Source organism: Gavia stellata, chromosome 2 (genome assembly GCF_030936135.1).
Source record: "Gavia stellata isolate bGavSte3 chromosome 2, bGavSte3.hap2, whole genome shotgun sequence".
NCBI classification, from domain to species: Eukaryota; Metazoa; Chordata; class Aves; order Gaviiformes; family Gaviidae; genus Gavia; species Gavia stellata.
The window spans coordinates 36,579,151-36,596,829 of record NC_082595.1 but is presented as its reverse complement, the minus strand read 5'-3'; the positions used below and the strand labels follow the sequence as shown (position 1 = coordinate 36,596,829).

The 17,679-nt window shown below is 39.4% G+C and overlaps 1 protein-coding gene across 1 annotated transcript in view; it reads left to right on the top strand.

Moving 5' to 3' along the window:
* PACRG (parkin coregulated) overlaps window positions 1-17,679 on the top strand; it is a 276,097-nt gene that overhangs the window by 72,136 nt on the left and 186,282 nt on the right. Inside the window, exon 2 of the mRNA XM_059835655.1 lies at window positions 8,241-8,375. Coding sequence (XP_059691638.1) covers window positions 8,241-8,375 — 135 coding nt within the window. The remainder of the gene's footprint in view (window positions 1-8,240; window positions 8,376-17,679) is intronic.

The window sequence follows — 17,679 nt, the reverse complement described above, 5'->3', positions numbered from 1 at the left end:
GAAGTATTACTCTCAACTGCTGCATATGTGTTTACTAAGCAAAGTTGCAGTTATGCATATCAAATCTATTTTCACTAGACATGGTCTATCTGTGACAGCAATATGCAACAATAGGTGACAGTTTAGTAGCCCTAGTTTAAGCAATTTGTAGTAAAGTACACTGTAGGCATATGACTAGTGGACCCCTCTTCCTCACCCAGTGTAAAATGATGTCAAAATACTTTGGAAGAAAAAAGTTGCAAGTCAGATTTACATCTGTAGTTAGCACAGTTAAATTACAGAATAGCACAAATGAAGCAAAGGATGCTACACGTTTACATTCTGTTCACTGAAAATATAACTGTTTGTACTTGTCGTGGTTTAAGCCCAGCTGGCAACTAAGCACCACACAGCCGCTCGCTCACTCCCCCCCCTGCCCCAGTGGGATGGGGGAGAGAATAGCAAAGGTAAAAGCGAGAAAACTCGTGGGTTGAGATAAAAACAGTTTAATAAATGAAATGAAGTAAAATAATAATAATAATAATAATAATGATAATAAAAATTGTAATGAAAACAACAACAAACAAGAAAGGCAAGTGATGCAAATGAAAACAATTGCTCACCACCCTCCGACCGATGCCCAGCCCAAGCAGCGGTCCCCCGGCCAGCCTTCCCCCTAGTTTATATACTGAGCATGACATCATATGGTATGGAATAACCCTTTGGTCAGTTGTGGTCAGCTGTCCCGGCTGTATCCCCTCCCAACTTCTTGTGCACCCCCAGCCTACTTGCTGGCGGGGCGGTGTGAGAAGCAGAAAAGGCCTTGACTCTGTGTAAGCACTGCTCAGCAGTAACTAAAACATCCCTGTGTATCAATACTGTTTTTAGTACAAATCCAAAACACAGCCCTATACTAGCTACTATGAAGAAAATTAACTCTATCCCAGCCAAAACCAGCACATTCTCCACCCTTTATTCCATACCATTTATGTCATACTCAGATAGCACACTATCCAATACATTCTCTCCTACCATCATTCTTCCCATCCTTTGATATAATGTACAGATATCATTCCCTTAGTCTATGGATCACTCCTGTGAAATGTCTGTGAAGTGTCCATAAATATCCACAAATGTCCACAAAATGTCCATTGAGTTCATTTAGTCCATGACTTTGGGCTCCATCTGTTATGGTGGTCACTCAGGACAGAAGAGGTGTTGTATTGCATGGAGTTATTGGGCACCACAGCCAGCTCAGGTCAGGTCACTGCTGCACTTGCACTGCTTCTTGTAAGGCTTGTCCTTCATTGGTTCAGGTGGTTCCTGCTATAGTAATTCCTGTAACATATAACTCAAATCATGGATTAGTTTCACCCAGAATTAAATCACCTTGAGGTATGCACTGGACTTCCCCATTCTTCTGCATTACCCACCAAGTGCAACCAGGTCCTTGAGCAGAAACCACCCCACGAATAGGTTTACCCTTTCCTGAGGAAGGAATAACCCAAACTGTTTTTCCCAGCAAATTCTTTATATGTACCACAGGAATCTTATCTCCTTCCACAGTGCGCAGGGGTTTTGATTGGGCAGGGCCAGGTCGACTGGCAGAGCCTCTAGTGTTAACCAGCCAAGTGGCTTCTGCTAAATGTGTATCCCAATGCTTGAATGTCCCAGCACCCATTGCTTTCAGTGTAGTTTTTAACAGTGCGTTGTATCGTTCAATTTTCCCGGAGGCTGGTGCATGGTAGGGGATGTGATACACCCAGTCAATGCCATGCTCCTTGGCCCAGGTGTTAATGAGATTGTTTCGGAAATGAGTCCCATTGTCAGATTCAATTCTTTCAGGGGTGCCGTGTCGCCATAAAACTTGCTTTTCAAGGCCCAAGATAGTGTTCCGGGCAGTGGCATGGTTCACGGGGTATGTTTCCAACCATCCAGTAGTTGCTTCCACCATTGTAAGCACATACTGCTTCCCGTGGCGGGTTCGTGGTAGTGTGATATAATCAACCTGCCAGGCTTCCCCGTATTGATATTTCAGCCATCGTCCTCTATACCAAAAAGGCTTTAGCCGCTTAGCTTGTTTGATTGTGGCACATGTTTGACATTCATGGATAACCTGTGCAATGGCATCAATGGTCAAATCCACCCCTCGATCACGAGCCCATTTGTATGTTGCATCCCTTCCTAAATGTCCTGATGTGTCATGGGCCCATCGAGCTATAAATAGCTCACTCTTGTGTTCCCAGTCCAGATCCACCTCAGCCACTTCAATTCTAGCAGCCTGGTCCACCCGCTCATTGTTTCGATGTTCTTCAGTGGCACGACTCTTGGGTATGTGAGCATCTACGTGACGTACTTTTACAACCAGGTTCTCTACCCGAGCAGCAATATCTTGCCATAATTCAGCAGCCCAGATGGCCTTACCTCTGCGCTGCCAGTTGCTCTGCTTCCATTGCTGTAGCCACCCCCACAGAGCATTTGCCACCATCCATGAGTCCGTATAGAGATAAAGTACTGGCCATTTTTCTCGTTCAGCAATATCTAAAGCGAGCTGAACGGCTTTCACCTCTGCAAACTGACTTGATTCACCTTGTCCTTCAGCAGTTTCTGCAACTTGTCGCGTAGGACTCCACACAGCAGCTTTCCACCTTCGATGTTTTCCCACGATACGACAGGATCCATCTGTAAACAGAGCATATTGCTTCTCAGTCTCTGATAGTTTATTATACAGAGGGGCCTCTTCAGCACGAGTCACCTCCTCTGGTGACACTCCAAAGTTTTGGCCCTCCGGCCAGTCCATGATCACTTCCAGGATTCCCGGGCGGTCGGGGTTTCCCATCCGAGCTCGTTGTGTTATCAGTGCGACCCACTTACTCCATGTAGCATCAGTTGCGTGATGTGTAGAGGGGATCTTCCCTTTGAACATCCACCCCAGCACAGGCAATCGAGGGGCCAAAAGGAGCTGTGCTTCAGTACCAACTACTTCTGAAGCAGCTCGAATTCCTTCATATGCTGCTAATATTTCTTTTTCAGTTGGAGTGTAACGGGCTTCAGATCCCCTATATCCCCGGCTCCAAAACCCTAGAGGTCTGCCTCGAGTCTCTCCAGGTGCTTTCTGCCAGAGGCTCCAGGTGGGGCCGTTATCCCCGGCTGAGGTGTAAAGCACATTTTTCACATCTTGTCCTGTCCGGACTGGCCCAAGTGCTACTGCACGAACTATCTCCCGTTTAATTTGTTCAAAGGCTTGCTGCTGTTCAGGGCCCCATTCAAAGTCGTTCTTCTTCCGGGTCACTCGATAGAGAGGGCTTACGATCAGACTATAACCTGGAATATGCATCCTCCAGAAACCCACAACACCTAAGAAAGCTTGTGTTTCCTTTTTGTTAGTTGGTGGAGACATGGCTGTTATTTTATTGATCACATCCATTGGGATATGACGACGCCCATCCTGCCATTTTATTCCTAAAAACTGAATTTCCTGTGCAGGCCCTTTGACCTTACTTTGTTTTATAGCAAAACCAGCTTTCAGGAGAATCTGGATTATTCTTCTCCCCTTCTCAAACGCTTCCTCCGCTGTGTTGCCCCACACAATGATGTCATCAATATACTGCAGATGTTCGGGAGCTTCACCTTGTTCCAGTGCACTCTGTATCAGCCCATGACAAATGGTAGGACTATGTTTCCACCCCTGGGGCAGTCGATTCCAGGTGTACTGGATACCCCTCCATGTGAAAGCAAATTGTGGCCTGCACTCTGCTGCCAGAGGGATCGAGAAAAATGCATTGGCGATATCTATTGTTGCATACCATTTGGCAGCCTTTGACTCCAGTTCATACTGAAGTTCTAGCATGTCTGGTACGGCAGCACTCAGCGGTGGTGTGACTTCATTCAGGCCTCGATAGTCCACTGTTAACCGCCACTCTCCGTTAGATTTTTGCACAGGCCATATGGGACTATTAAAGGGTGAATGAGTCTTACTGATCACTCCTTGACTTTCCAGTTGACGGATCAAGTTGTGGATGGGAACCAGGGAGTCTCGATTGGTGCGATATTGTCGCCGGTGCACTGTCATGGTAGCAATTGGCACCTGCTGTTCTTTAACTTGCAGCAACCCCACCACAGAAGGATCCTCTGAGAGACCAGGCAAGCTAGACAGCTGTTTAATTTCCTCCGTGCTCAAAGCAGCTATACCAAAAGCCCACCGATACCCTTTTGGGTCTTTGAAGTACCCTTTCCTGAGATAGTCTATACCAAGGATGCACGGAGCCTCTGGACCAGTCACAATAGGGTGCTTTTGCCACTCATTCCCAGTCAGGCTTAATTCAGCCTCCAACACAGACAGTTCTTGGGATCCCCCTGTCACTCCAGAAATACAGATGGATTCTGCCCCCTTGTAATCTGATGGAATTAGAGTACACTGTGCACCGGTGTCCACTAGAGCTTTATACTCCCGTGGGGCTGATGTGCCAGGCCATCGAATCCACACAGTCCAGTAAACCCGATTGTCCCTTTCCTCCGCCTGACCGAAGGCAGGGCCCCTCTACTCCTGGTCTGAGTCTTCATTACTTGGTTTCTGTAAGTGCGTAACAGAGGTCCCTTCATCAGGATCAAAAGTACAGTAAGCCCTTCTACTCTGCCCAACAGACACTGGAGCGGTAATTTTCCTGGATGGATGCCTTTTGGCTGTTGTTTTCCCTTGTAGTTCCTGCACCCGAGCTTCTAATCTCCAGGTGGGTTGACCATCCCACTTCCTCATGTCCTCCCCCTGGTCCCGCAGGAAGAACCACAGGGTTGCACGTGGTGTGCGCCACCGGTACTCTTTCGCTTGAACAGGAAAAGGCTGACTCTTAATAGATGAGGCTTTGGTTGGAGTGTATGAAGAAAGCCTACGCTTCTCAGCTTGCTCAAACATGTTTTGGGTCAGTCTGTGTCTGTCCACAGCCGAGACACAAGCACACATGGAGGGAGCAAGATTATCTTCGTATTCTCGGAGTTGCCTGGCCAGTTCATCTATAGTTGGTGCCTCAATGTCTGTCCAGTTCATTATCGCCAGGGTGTGGGTATATGATGTCGCTGCATTTCGTACAACCTTTCGCCACATGGACCGTGTGCACCGGATTTCATCCGGGTCTTTGCATGCCTGGTCGTTATAGATCACCTCCAACACGGCTAATTCCCTCAGATACTGGATGCCCCCCTCAATGTTGGTCCATTTCCTTCGAGAATTTGCGAGTTCTTCCTTGAAGGGATATCTGTCCTTCACACTTGACAGGAGTCGCTGCCAAAGACTGAGGACTCCTGCCTTTTTTCCAATCCCTTTGTCAATGGCCTTATCCCTAGCAAGGGATCCCAGCTGCCGGGCTTCCTTACCCTCTAATTCCTGACTACTAGCCCCAATATCCCAGCATCGAAGCAACCAGCTGAGAATTAGCTCACCTGGTTGACGGCTAAAATCTTTTCGTATATCTCGCAGCTCACTTAGGGACAGGGATCGGGTGGTTTCTGTCTCATTGATTATCTCAGTCTCTTCCTCCTCCTGTTCTTGTGATTGCTCTGCCACAGAACAGGCTGCCTCTTCTGATTCTTTCTCCTGCTCCCTCTTAGGAGAAGCTTCTTCATCCCTTACTAAACGAGTTGATTTCCGCTTCCACTGTTTCTTTTTGGTTATAGGGGCGACTGATACAGTGCCTGGTTTAGCCACGGTGTCTGTTGGTTTGTTTCCCCTCTCTTCCTCCTGGGGGTACTGCGTAGTATCGAGCAGTGTTTGGTAGATACTGGCCAGGGCCCAGCACAGTGCAGTAAGATGTGCCTCTTTAGAATAGCCACAGCATTTTTTTCTCAAACATTCTACCACTTCATCAGGATCCTGTAGTTGTTCGGGAGTGAAGTTCCAGAACATTGGAGGTGAGAAGTTCTCTAGATACCTGCCCATATTTTCCCACATGCCGTGCCACCCATGACCATGCTCTCGTGGAGCCTGGGTCATATTCCTAAATTGCTTGTTAACCTTAGACAAAACTGAAGCAATATTTCTTAGAAAGGCCAATAGAAGTATTTTAACTACCCAAGGATGTTCAAGATACTGAGAAGTCGTTGTAACGAGGGAGACAACGTCACAGAAGAAGGTAGCAAGGGTGCCGTTCTGTATTTCCTCCTCAAAAAACCTCTCAGAGGAAGAAGTATAATTGTTAAAAATCTCCATGAGATGGTACCCGAAGTACAGTAATGGCTTCAGTGCAGAGACCAAATACCAGAGTACCCAGCTCAAGGTCAGTGTTTTAAAAACAAATCTCCCAGGCAAAATATCACTAATCACTAAAGAGCACAACAAACCGAAAAAACCAATGCCAATCTTTAACACGTACAGCAGAAAAAAGAGCATGGTGCAGATCAAATAAACTAATGTCAAGAACAGATGAATCAATATTGTGACCTGTAACTTTTAACAGATAGAAACCCCTTCTAATAAGTTCTGTTGAATCTGTTATTATCTCAAACCCTTCGAGCCCCACGTTGGGCGCCAAAAAGGACTGTCGTGGTTTAAGCCCAGCTGGCAACTAAGCACCACACAGCCGCTCGCTCACTCCCCCCCCTGCCCCAGTGGGATGGGGGAGAGAATAGCAAAGGTAAAAGCGAGAAAACTCGTGGGTTGAGATAAAAACAGTTTAATAAATGAAATGAAGTAAAATAATAATAATAATAATAATGATAATAAAAATTGTAATGAAAACAACAACAAACAAGAAAGGCAAGTGATGCAAATGAAAACAATTGCTCACCACCCTCCGACCGATGCCCAGCCCAAGCAGCGGTCCCCCGGCCAGCCTTCCCCCTAGTTTATATACTGAGCATGACATCATATGGTATGGAATAACCCTTTGGTCAGTTGTGGTCAGCTGTCCCGGCTGTATCCCCTCCCAACTTCTTGTGCACCCCCAGCCTACTTGCTGGCGGGGCGGTGTGAGAAGCAGAAAAGGCCTTGACTCTGTGTAAGCACTGCTCAGCAGTAACTAAAACATCCCTGTGTATCAATACTGTTTTTAGTACAAATCCAAAACACAGCCCTATACTAGCTACTATGAAGAAAATTAACTCTATCCCAGCCAAAACCAGCACAGTACTGCTAGAAACTAATTTAAGGGTCACTGAAGACATAGAAACAAATAGAACAATACAAAATACTGGATATGATCTATGATCCTTGAAGCTCTCACCTTTTCTTGAAAATTACACGTTCTAAGTTATAAAAGATAGCAAGTCATAAAGGCATTTTTGAAAAAAGAGATACACAGAGAATTGTAGGAAGTTCTTATCCCAGATGTATGGCAATAAAAACAAAAAAAAGGCAACAGTTTCTCAGGGAAGAATCAGTTGTCAAGGACATTTGAGATTAGTGTAGCACTCTCAGTCTCTTTTAGCATTTGAGACTAGCTTTGTTGATTAGCTTAACTAATATATTTCTATAAGCAGTTGAAATTCTATTCTCTTAGTGTCAATTGTTAGTTGCTGTTACTACTATGTTTGGCTGAGAAAAAAGTTCCAGCATGAGCATTTTGGAATTGGATTGTCATTCAGGCACTCAGGCTACACAGTATGCTGACCAGCAATAACTCAGATAAGGAACTAAGTAGAGCTGAATCAAATTTCTTCCTCCAAGCAACACAGGCAGAGAGGAGAGGTCTGAGAGAAGACTTTCCTTCATTTCTTCCAGTGCTTCAGCCATCAGTACTGAAGGGCTGGAAGTCATATGAAAGCCAGGTCCATAGCATTTGAGGAGGGGATATGGTGAAGGAGATTAGGTAATGGCCAAATAAAGACAATGGAAAGTGAAGACAGTTATATTAGATAGAAACCAAGTCAAATGACTTCTATAAAGAAACAAATAGAAAAATATTTCTCTAGGAGAAATGCTTAATCTTCCAAGAACTTCTACTACATAACATGAATATGTTCTTGGTGTTTTATTCTTGCTTAAAAATGCTGCAGTAATGGAGATAGCTACTTTGAAATATAAACAGTTTTTATGGGACAATCTCAAAGTAGTAACAAAAAAAAAGTAGTTAACAAAACCTGTGGATCATTGCCAAAGTGAACTTTCAAAGAAGTGAAGTATAGCATGTAAAGAAGAAAGCAAACTATAATTTGGAAGATCAATGTTATTCTTCTTTCTTATCTGTTTCTATTTTGATCCATATAAATTAGGCTTTTTCTAAAAATACATTACCACTGAACTATGGTTTCTTTTGGTTTTGTTTTTTAAGGTAAGAGGGCCTCCACTTGCAGGAGCATTTAAAGAAAGACCAACAAAGCCCACAGCATTTCGCAAGTTTTATGAGCGAGGAGACTTCCCAATTGCCCTTGAGCATGATACTAAAGGAAACAAAATCGCCTGGAAGGTAAGTCATGGTACAGCTGTGACAGCCAGCTGCTTATTGAAGTGACATCTCTCCTTGTCAAACAAAGTTGGCCTATAAGTAAATAAACTGAAATAATTTCTTATCAACTGGAAGATGGTGGGGAAGCTGTTAGAGAAAGGCCCCTGAGTCAGTTGTCTACCTTGGCTAACAATTAAATTATATGCTGCAAAAAGGAAGATGACAGAGTTGCTTTGCCTTAGAGAATTGTCTCCTGCCCAATTCATCTCTATTTTTATGAGGACCTGGCAATGCAGCCTGTTCCAGGCAGTCCATCAAATGATGGAAGTGGCTGGATACAGCGAGCAGCAGCCATTTATCTCCCCCAAATTTCACCTTCCTGCAGGACACTTCCAAATAGAAGCTTTAATTACCTAAATGGATAGGTCAAGATTGCCTGCTCCCTGAAAATGCAGAGCAGAATACAAACGAAGGCAGATCTCATTCCACAGCTGTACTCTCAGTCTAAAGCATATGTCAGACAGCGTAATCGCTGTCATACGTGCCCCTGTTAGAGGCTGACCTCCACTGCTGAAACCATTACAACTCCGACATTTCTCTGACAAAAGGTTAATTGGCTTCAAAATAAATGTATTGCCTAATGACTCCATTCTAATGCAGCTGTGTTTCTCTCTAAAAGGCTTGGTGATGTTATTTGTAAAACTTGCCAATCTTCTAAGTAACTACCGCAGACATTTAAATTTAATTTGAAAAATGAATGCTGATCTTTAACCTGCTCCTACTATTTAATTATTTTGGTTACCATGAATTACTTTATTGTTTTGTGTTACTTATTTGATGAGACTAAGATTTTGCTGGAAGCAGTGATAGTTACAGAAAATGAACATGATATGCATGAGCAAAATTTGTCAGCTTTGTAGAACGTTTTAAATTTTTCATGTCAAAAACACGATACCAATTTTAAATGTATAGCTATGTTAGTTCAACACAAAAAGGAGGGATTTTGCAATCTTATAGCTGATTCTACTCCTTAGACCTTTAGTGTGGAAAGTGGTACTATATAATTTGTTAGTAACTAGATTTTAATGTAACTTTTTTGCTTATTGAAGTATAGAAGAGAGATTTGTGCTACTATTTTGTTGCCCATAGCAGTGCTGAATCAGCACAAGGAACAATTAACAGTTCTTGCAGCAAGGGCAGTCTCTATCCAACAAGACTTTACGCATGATCAGAATGAGATTCCAGTGCAACTGGTCTTTAGGCGACCCCAGAAATGCCCTTTCTGGACTAAAACTCAGAGGGTTACAACATAAGTCTGCACTCTGATCTTTCATCACTAGGTAAGACCCAAAGGTGATTTGCAAGCAACTGCAAAAATCTGCAGAATTCAGTTTTTATCTTGAGGCATTATAACTTCTAATTTCTCAAAATCACACTGAGAGGTACAGACAATTTACCTCCTTTTAATTGCTATTTGATGCATATACTTCCATCGTAAGGACTAGCATTCCACTAGATGATGCTAGTGACTGCTTAGTTGACTTAGGACACAAGGAAATGGAATGAAGCTGTGTCAGGGAAAGTTCAGATGGGACATTAGGAAAAGGTTCTTCACTGGGAGGGTAGTCAGTCACTGGAACAGGCTTCCGAGGGAAGTAGTCACAGCACCAAGCCTGTCGGAGTTCAAGGAGCATCTGGATGACACTCTTAGTCATATGATTTAGATAGTCCTGAGAGGAGCAGAGAACTTATGGGTCCCTTCCAACTTGAGATATTCTATGATTCTATGATTGTATGACGTCTTGCTAACTTGCTATGTACAAGCCTTCCAACCACAGCTGAATGTCAAGAGTGTTTGCTCCCTGTATCTGATAGTTTGAATTGTTTGAAAACATACTACCTTAAGACAGTCACAATAGCAAAGTCAGATAATGTAAGGTCTGTGTTTTTCACTTGTTTCACATGTGAATAGTCAAAATATCCAACTAATTTTCATCAGTTCATCATATTTATTTGTAAATCCGATTGAATAAGTAATTTTTTTACGAATATATTTTACTCAATACTGCTTACATTCATGAAAATTAAAAAAATAATAATTAAATGTCTGTTCTCTAAAATCTTCACTGAACTATATTTATTTGCATGAATCATGATTCTAGTGGAAGGGTAAAAAGAAGAAATAAATGGTAACAGTGATATTTTAATCCTGCTATAATTGCACAATATCAGTGTTTTATTGTGAGAGGGTTTTGTTGCTCTGTTTAGTTGTAATGTATATCATGGTTCATTTCACTCTTGTTAGTTTGTCTACCAAGTAGTGCATGAGAGAAAATGCAGGAGGGTCTCAGAAACATGATTTGTTCTGACAAAGTAAAATACTACAGGATTTTGTTCTTTCCTGCAAAATACACAGTTAGTTTTTTGTTTTTCTTTGTTTGTTTTTTATAATTACTGAAACAAAACAAAATAACCAAAATTCTCAGACATTAAATTTTTTTTGAAAACACTTTAAACGCTTGTTCACTATATTGTAATTCTTTGGGCAGAATACAGTCATTTTCAGCTAGAACAGAAGAATCTGAAATGTTTTAATATCCATGAATTGTGTTAATAGGTACCAAAAAAATACGCACAAATGACCCTTGATTTTGTAACAGTTCTGCATATCCCTAATTTTAAGCCCATGATTACTTTCCTGTAAGGGCTGGCTACATATAACTATGGTTGTAGACCTAGATAAGACGTAAATTTAAAATCCAGGAACTATTCAGAAATATTTCTGAATAACTGCATGTGTTGAATCTTTATTCTGAAATAATAGTACTTTGTTGTTGTTTAGCTTAATTATTTCCAAAATGCACTAAATTTAGAAGGAGACATTCTTACTCCGCATTAATCCTAAGCATAGACAAGATTAAACTGTGCAGATAAACCATGGTGTTTACTTTGGTGTCTTTTCTTAAAAAAGGGACCAAAGGAAATTACGTCTCACTACAAGATCATTATAGCAAGATGTGTCTTCTGTGTGAATTCTCAGACTAAGTCTTTAAGTTTAGAAAGGCATCTCTCTGAATACTCCTGTATATTGGCATTCTGGTTGGTAATTTTTATTATTATTGCAATTTCAAATAAACCTGTTTCAACCTAATGGAAGAAAACATACGAACAGATAAAATATGTTTACAACATATAAATCATTATATACAAGAACAGGAAATTGAACCTGGTTTTAAAGAATACCATCCGAAAAAAAAAAAAAATTAAAAAGCTCTGATAATACCAAACTAAAATTATCTGGTGTTAGAGGCTGTAATCACATTTATTTCTAAAAGAAGAAGACATGACTGTCTTGGTGTTCCTAATCTTTGTTTTCAAAACTGGAGAAAAGTTGTCCTTTTGTCATTTTCAAAACGTGAATATAGAGAATGACGTGTTAATTATGTCTGTGAAAAGAAACCCACCATCTTTGTAATTCACCAGACAAATTTCTGGTTTTGATTACAATTAAAGTTAGAGAATCCATACAAAATGAATTCAAGACTTTTCATCCCCATTCAGGGGATCTACTAGCAGTCAGTGAATTCTTTGCTAAATGGCATGCACACAATGTAATATTTTAATATCTAATTTAAATCTTGTGTTTATTTTCATGCTTCCTCAGTGGTCATTAAATAGAACTGTATAGATATTAGTGCCTTAAAATTGCTGCAAATATATAATACTCACATTTTTTGATAAAGCAATAGCTTTTGAGATTTAGAAATAAGCAACTTCTTTGGTTGAATTATTCAACAAATGTTCAAGGGTCTTTCCAAATTTGAAGCCTTTGTTTTTGTCCACTAACAGAGAATGAATAGTAAGGGTATGGTTTGAAAATGTGTTTCTGATGTGTTATCAAACGTAAAAGTTTGGAACATAAATTGTTGTTAATTTAGAGATAGATAATAGTAGAAAGTGATCTTTTTAGAAAAAGAATGTGTTAAAATATTTATAAGGCCTTTGATTACTTATGTGAGATCCTGCAGTTCTCTTTTAGCCTATGTATATCGCAATTTTATTTCAAAATGTAATAATATATTCTTTTGCACAATCTCATACCAAGCTCTCATACCAAGCTACGGATAATAAAAGCTCACAGTTCAGGGCTGAAAAGGAATTCCATTTTTAAATATACATTACTGAATTAAAAAAGGTCAGAATGCAATTAAACCTTTCACTAAGAAAGTTGATAAAACCAAGAAAGTATTTCTGAATTATTAAGAATGTGTTTGAAATGCAGTCTCTCTGTATCATACAGAAAGTCATTAGAATATTTGAAAAATTATTTTTTTAGGGAGTGGGGATAATTATGAAAGTCATTATGCAAGGGGAAAAAAAGCTTCTATTCTACAAAAGAGGTTTAGCAATTTCAAAGAAATGAAAACCAAATTCAAAAATGCAAGCTTCTCAAGCAAAATGTCAAAATGAACATAATTTCCATCTTTTGGGGTGTATGGTTTTTTCCAGAATATGTTCACTAAGGATGTGACTTTTACCATTTTAATTTCTCTTCATCCTCTCTTTCCTACATAGCTTTTTTTTTTTTCCAGGGGCTAGTATAAACTATGGTAGCAAAATTACTTCTTGGTGATAGAAACTAGCTGTAGTTGGAGAAGAAAGTAATCTGTCCTTAGCATCATGAATTTAAGTTGTGCATACACTTTTTCCTTGTGCATACTATTGAAGGTTGCTTTTGGTAATAGGGCCTACAAATAATTTGAACATGTCACAGAACTGCAATTTTTATTAGCATCTCTCGTTCTTTATTTGGTTTTATCAGCATGTTGTATATTAGTTTATATAAAATTCTGAGCTGCTATGATTAAGCTGGTACCTATACCCAGAACCAGGAAAAATCTTTTTTGGTTTTTGGTTTGGTTTTTTTTGGTTTTGGTGTTGGGCTTTGTTTTGGGGTTTTCTCTGTAAAATAGTTGGGCTTTAAATTTCATTGTCTTTTCCTGGAAGTGCAACCTTTTTTGCTTGTTTGAGAGATAAGTTTTAAGTGAGAGAAAATAATTTTTTTTAATATCATATCAACCGATATAGTTGGAAGGGAGACAAGTTTTCAGTTGCAGAGCTCTCAAGTAATGTCTCTTACTATTTTTCATTTTTGTGGCATTGTCCTGCCATTAGACAGTGTATATTATTCCCTATATAGCATTAAGTAAATGTAGGTAACACTTCCCAAAGTTCAAATCCCAAGCCAAATTAAAAATAGTTGGAGGGAGCTCATTTACCCTACAGAATGACCCCATTATTATACTAATGTCTTGCAATTTGTAGAGGTGAGATGTAATTCTAGAAGTTGAAGGGTTTTAATAGCTTGTTGCAATCAGAAGGGGAAGGTCCAACTTCCCTTCACCTCTTCTGCTCTTTATTTCTAAGGCATACTTGGCACTGGCACTGATGCTTATCAGGGCCCTCTGTGAGTAAATTTATCTCACTAACTCAGGGAAAAAAGGTGGATGTGTTTTTTCTCAATTAGCAACATGTTCAGAGTCCTGTGAACTTCGATTATAAAAGGGTCCATGAGTGCTAAAGCTGTGTGTTGATGAAGGAGAGAGAAACAGTAATGAAGTACAGTGAAGAATGGGAGAGAGTTGAAGGATCTCAAAACTTCTTTTCTTTTGACAGCAATGAACTGCTAGATTAGTTTAGCTGCTCATGGAATTGCAGCCTCAGATATCTGAAAGCAAAGAGAACAAACTGCCTATGAAAAATAATACTTTTCTTTTGGATTTATTTTCATATACAGAGATATTTTTTTCTGCTTCCACTATTTATTAAATTATGCTTAATATCTTCCTAATAAAAGATGTTGAGAGGACACTGTCATCTTAAAGAAAACTTGTAAATCCCCCACAAGTATTGTTACGTGGAATGAAAGCTTTTTGCAAGATTATATACAAAGAGGAGCAGCCATGTATCATGCTTAGGCACAGTGGGTACAGCACAGACTGGTGTTAGTTTCTATTTTATTTAATTTCTTCATTAATGTTTTAAGAAATAGTTCAGAGTTTTCTTCTGCAATAGACTTCTGTTTATCTTTCCCAGAGGTGTCCTTTTTTTTAATCATTTCAGTGATCCTTTTTAAGCCTGTCTGCAATACAATTGTGTTGATATAACAGAAAATTGCAGTGTGGATTCAAGAGAAGACAACTGAAAGCAAGAATTTCTTAAGCCAGAAATAATACATAATAATTTAGAGAGACTAGAAATATGAGTTGAGGTAAAGAAATAAAGTCTTGGAGAAACAAATTTTAAATGCTGCCTCTGGGGAAAAAACCCAATTATTAACAGATTTAGTGTAAAGGAATAGTTATAATAATTTCATTTGTTAAAGGATAGTAAAAACCTCAGTTTTCTGTGGAGACAGTAATACAGAAAACTTGAAATGTGTCATGGTAGCAGAAAAGAATTATTCAGTTTTAAACTAAAAGTGTACCAATAGCTCTGTTGCATGACCTTAAATCAGAAATTATCAGTAATCTGTATACTATGGCTTACTGAAGCAAGCACAAGCAAATACTGTTCATCAACAGTTGTGTATAGACAAATGCCATTTATAATTCTTTGTGACTGTGACACTAGTGCCCAACTAAATTACTATCAAAAGTGCTGTCTTCACTGATCACACAGTGGTTGGAAGGGACCTCTGGAGATCATCTAGTCCAACCCCCCCGCCAGAGCAGGTTCACCTAGAGCAGGTTGCACAGGAATGCACCCAGGCGAGTTTTGAATATCTCCAGAGAAGGAGATGCCACAACCTCTATGGGCAGCTTGTTCCAGGGCTCTGCCACCCTCAAAGTAAAGAAGTTCCTCCTCATGTTTAGATGGAACTTCCTATGCCCGTTACCTCTCGTCCTGTCACTGGGCACCACTGCGAAAAAAGACTGGCCCCATCCTCCTGGCACCCACTCCTTAAGTATTTATAAGCAGTGATAAGATCCCCCCCTCAGCCTTCTCTTCTCCAGACTAAAAAGGCCCAAGTCCCTCAGCATATCCTCATAAGAAAGATGTTCCAGTCCCCTAATCATGTTGTGCATGTTACTTGTTCTTAAAGATTGTTAAAAATTGCCATCACAAGTCTGTTCTAGTTTCCTTTTTTAAATGCATGATACTAAAAAATAGCTGCATCTTAATCACTATGACCTGATTTTCATTTAAACAAAAAGTCCTTTAAATCTCTTAAGCAATATTGTGTATGTGCTACACTTACACCCATTCTATGACCTGAAATCATACAAAAGAGCTACAGAATAAATGCAGTATCTTTTCTAGCAAATAAAATAACAGCATTCCTATTGATGGCATTAGAATGGGATCCTTATTGCCTTAGACAAGTATTATCCATTATCTTGTCCCTTTTTCTCCCTATGATATTATAAATTTTCCTACTGATCTATTAGGTTTTTAGTCCTTGATAATGCTCACAGGAACTCATTTCTGATCAGCTATAAATTACAATGTCCTGAGTTACCAAAATTATGGAAGTTATGATGATCCTTTTGATAACAGCAGACTTAAATCTCTTGCTTACATCTAAGAAGTGTTAGTTTGTATCTAATTACATTTATATTTAATAATATGTTAAACTTATATTCAGTAGGGTTTTTCTTCAAAAGTCACTATTTATATTGACTCTAGCATTTTATGTCAGTTAGCTAAGATTAACCATCTTTCGCATACAGACTAAAATAGGCTACCAAGCTGATGTCCTTCAATTAAGACAACATTTTTAAAGTTGTTGAGTAACTCTGAGTGCTTCCAGTTTCCATTCCATGTTACATATAGTCACAGAAAGCATTTGAACTATAGGTATCTCAAGTTTGAAATTTCTACATTGATTTGATCACCACTAAGTAATATTAATTCCAAATAAATTTAGGCTATTCAAATCTTGCTTTTCAAAAGTATGATACTAGAATTAATTTTCAATTGAAAAACACTTCTTCATAATAGTGCATCAATTAACTGCATGCTTAAAACAGTCACTAAAAATTTTGATAGCGAATGGCTTTGTAATATGCATTTTTCTGTTGGCTCGCTACTTCTTAACACTAATCTACAAATCATTCACGACTTTACTCTTTTCTGTTAAGTTCTTTTTCACGTCTTAAAAGGACATGTCTTTGCAGGTCTTAGAAGAAATTTGTGATGTTAGAGATTAAAAAAGAATCTTATCAAAATGCTATTTCAAAACACTGTAGCAAAACACAACGTTTTTATGAAATCCCATAAAATTCAAAGTAACTATTTCCCTACTTACCAATATTCTCATCAGTTGTTTTTAGTTTGTACATTTAAACTAATATTCCTGGTGAACGCTGAATTATGTCACATTATGTATTAGAGGTTACTCAACGCAATCTCTTCTTTCTTACCACTTGTGGCTCACAAAAATATAATTCTTTCTAGAGTTAGGTTTTTTACAGTCCTCTGGTCTTTTCCATTTCTTTCATATTTATAATTTAAGAACCTAATGAAACGTCTCTTTTCACCATGCTCAGATAAAGTATCATATTTATTAGAAATATGACATGTACGTTTGCTTCACAGCTGAATAATATGTTTCCCTTAAAAAGCAAAGAAAGTTTTCCTGGAAATGACTGTGATCTCCTTTCTTTTAACAACATCAGTGCTGAATCTGGGGGCTAGTGTTCAGCTGGAGTCTAAAACAGGCCTTGTAAAGACTAGTGACAGTTTATGTGATTCCTATAGTACAGAGCTGCCATATTTCAATTATTAATTCCTCTGTGGCTAATTATCAGTTGCAACTTATCCCAGGATTCTAGAAAATAGTAATATTGTGACAGTTAATTTACTGTTCCTTTTTCCCTGTGTACACAATTAAAGCCATTCCTTTATTTGATGTAAATTGCCATCTCTTGAAAGTGTATGGAATGAAAACCCAACCATGTATCAGAAATAACTTTAATTTAAATTTGCTAAATGACCTCTGAAAGCTAGATGAAAGATTTTCTGCTGAATGGGCTGGTGCTCCCTGCCTGTATAATTTATGTGAGAAATTAGTGCGAATGGTTCACTTTTATGGAGCAGTGCTGCTTGTAGCAAGCCTGCAGAAACAATTTTCCCCCAAGCCTCCATCTGTTCTTCAAACTAGGGCATATGCCATCTCATCGAGCTTGAAAGTCAACTGATTTACAACTCCTGAAAAGTGCATAGATTGAAAAGAAAGGTCGACTGCTGCTATGTGACAATGATTTGCTAGGCATTTGGATAAAGACAATTCACATTACTATGGACCTTAAAGGACACAAGC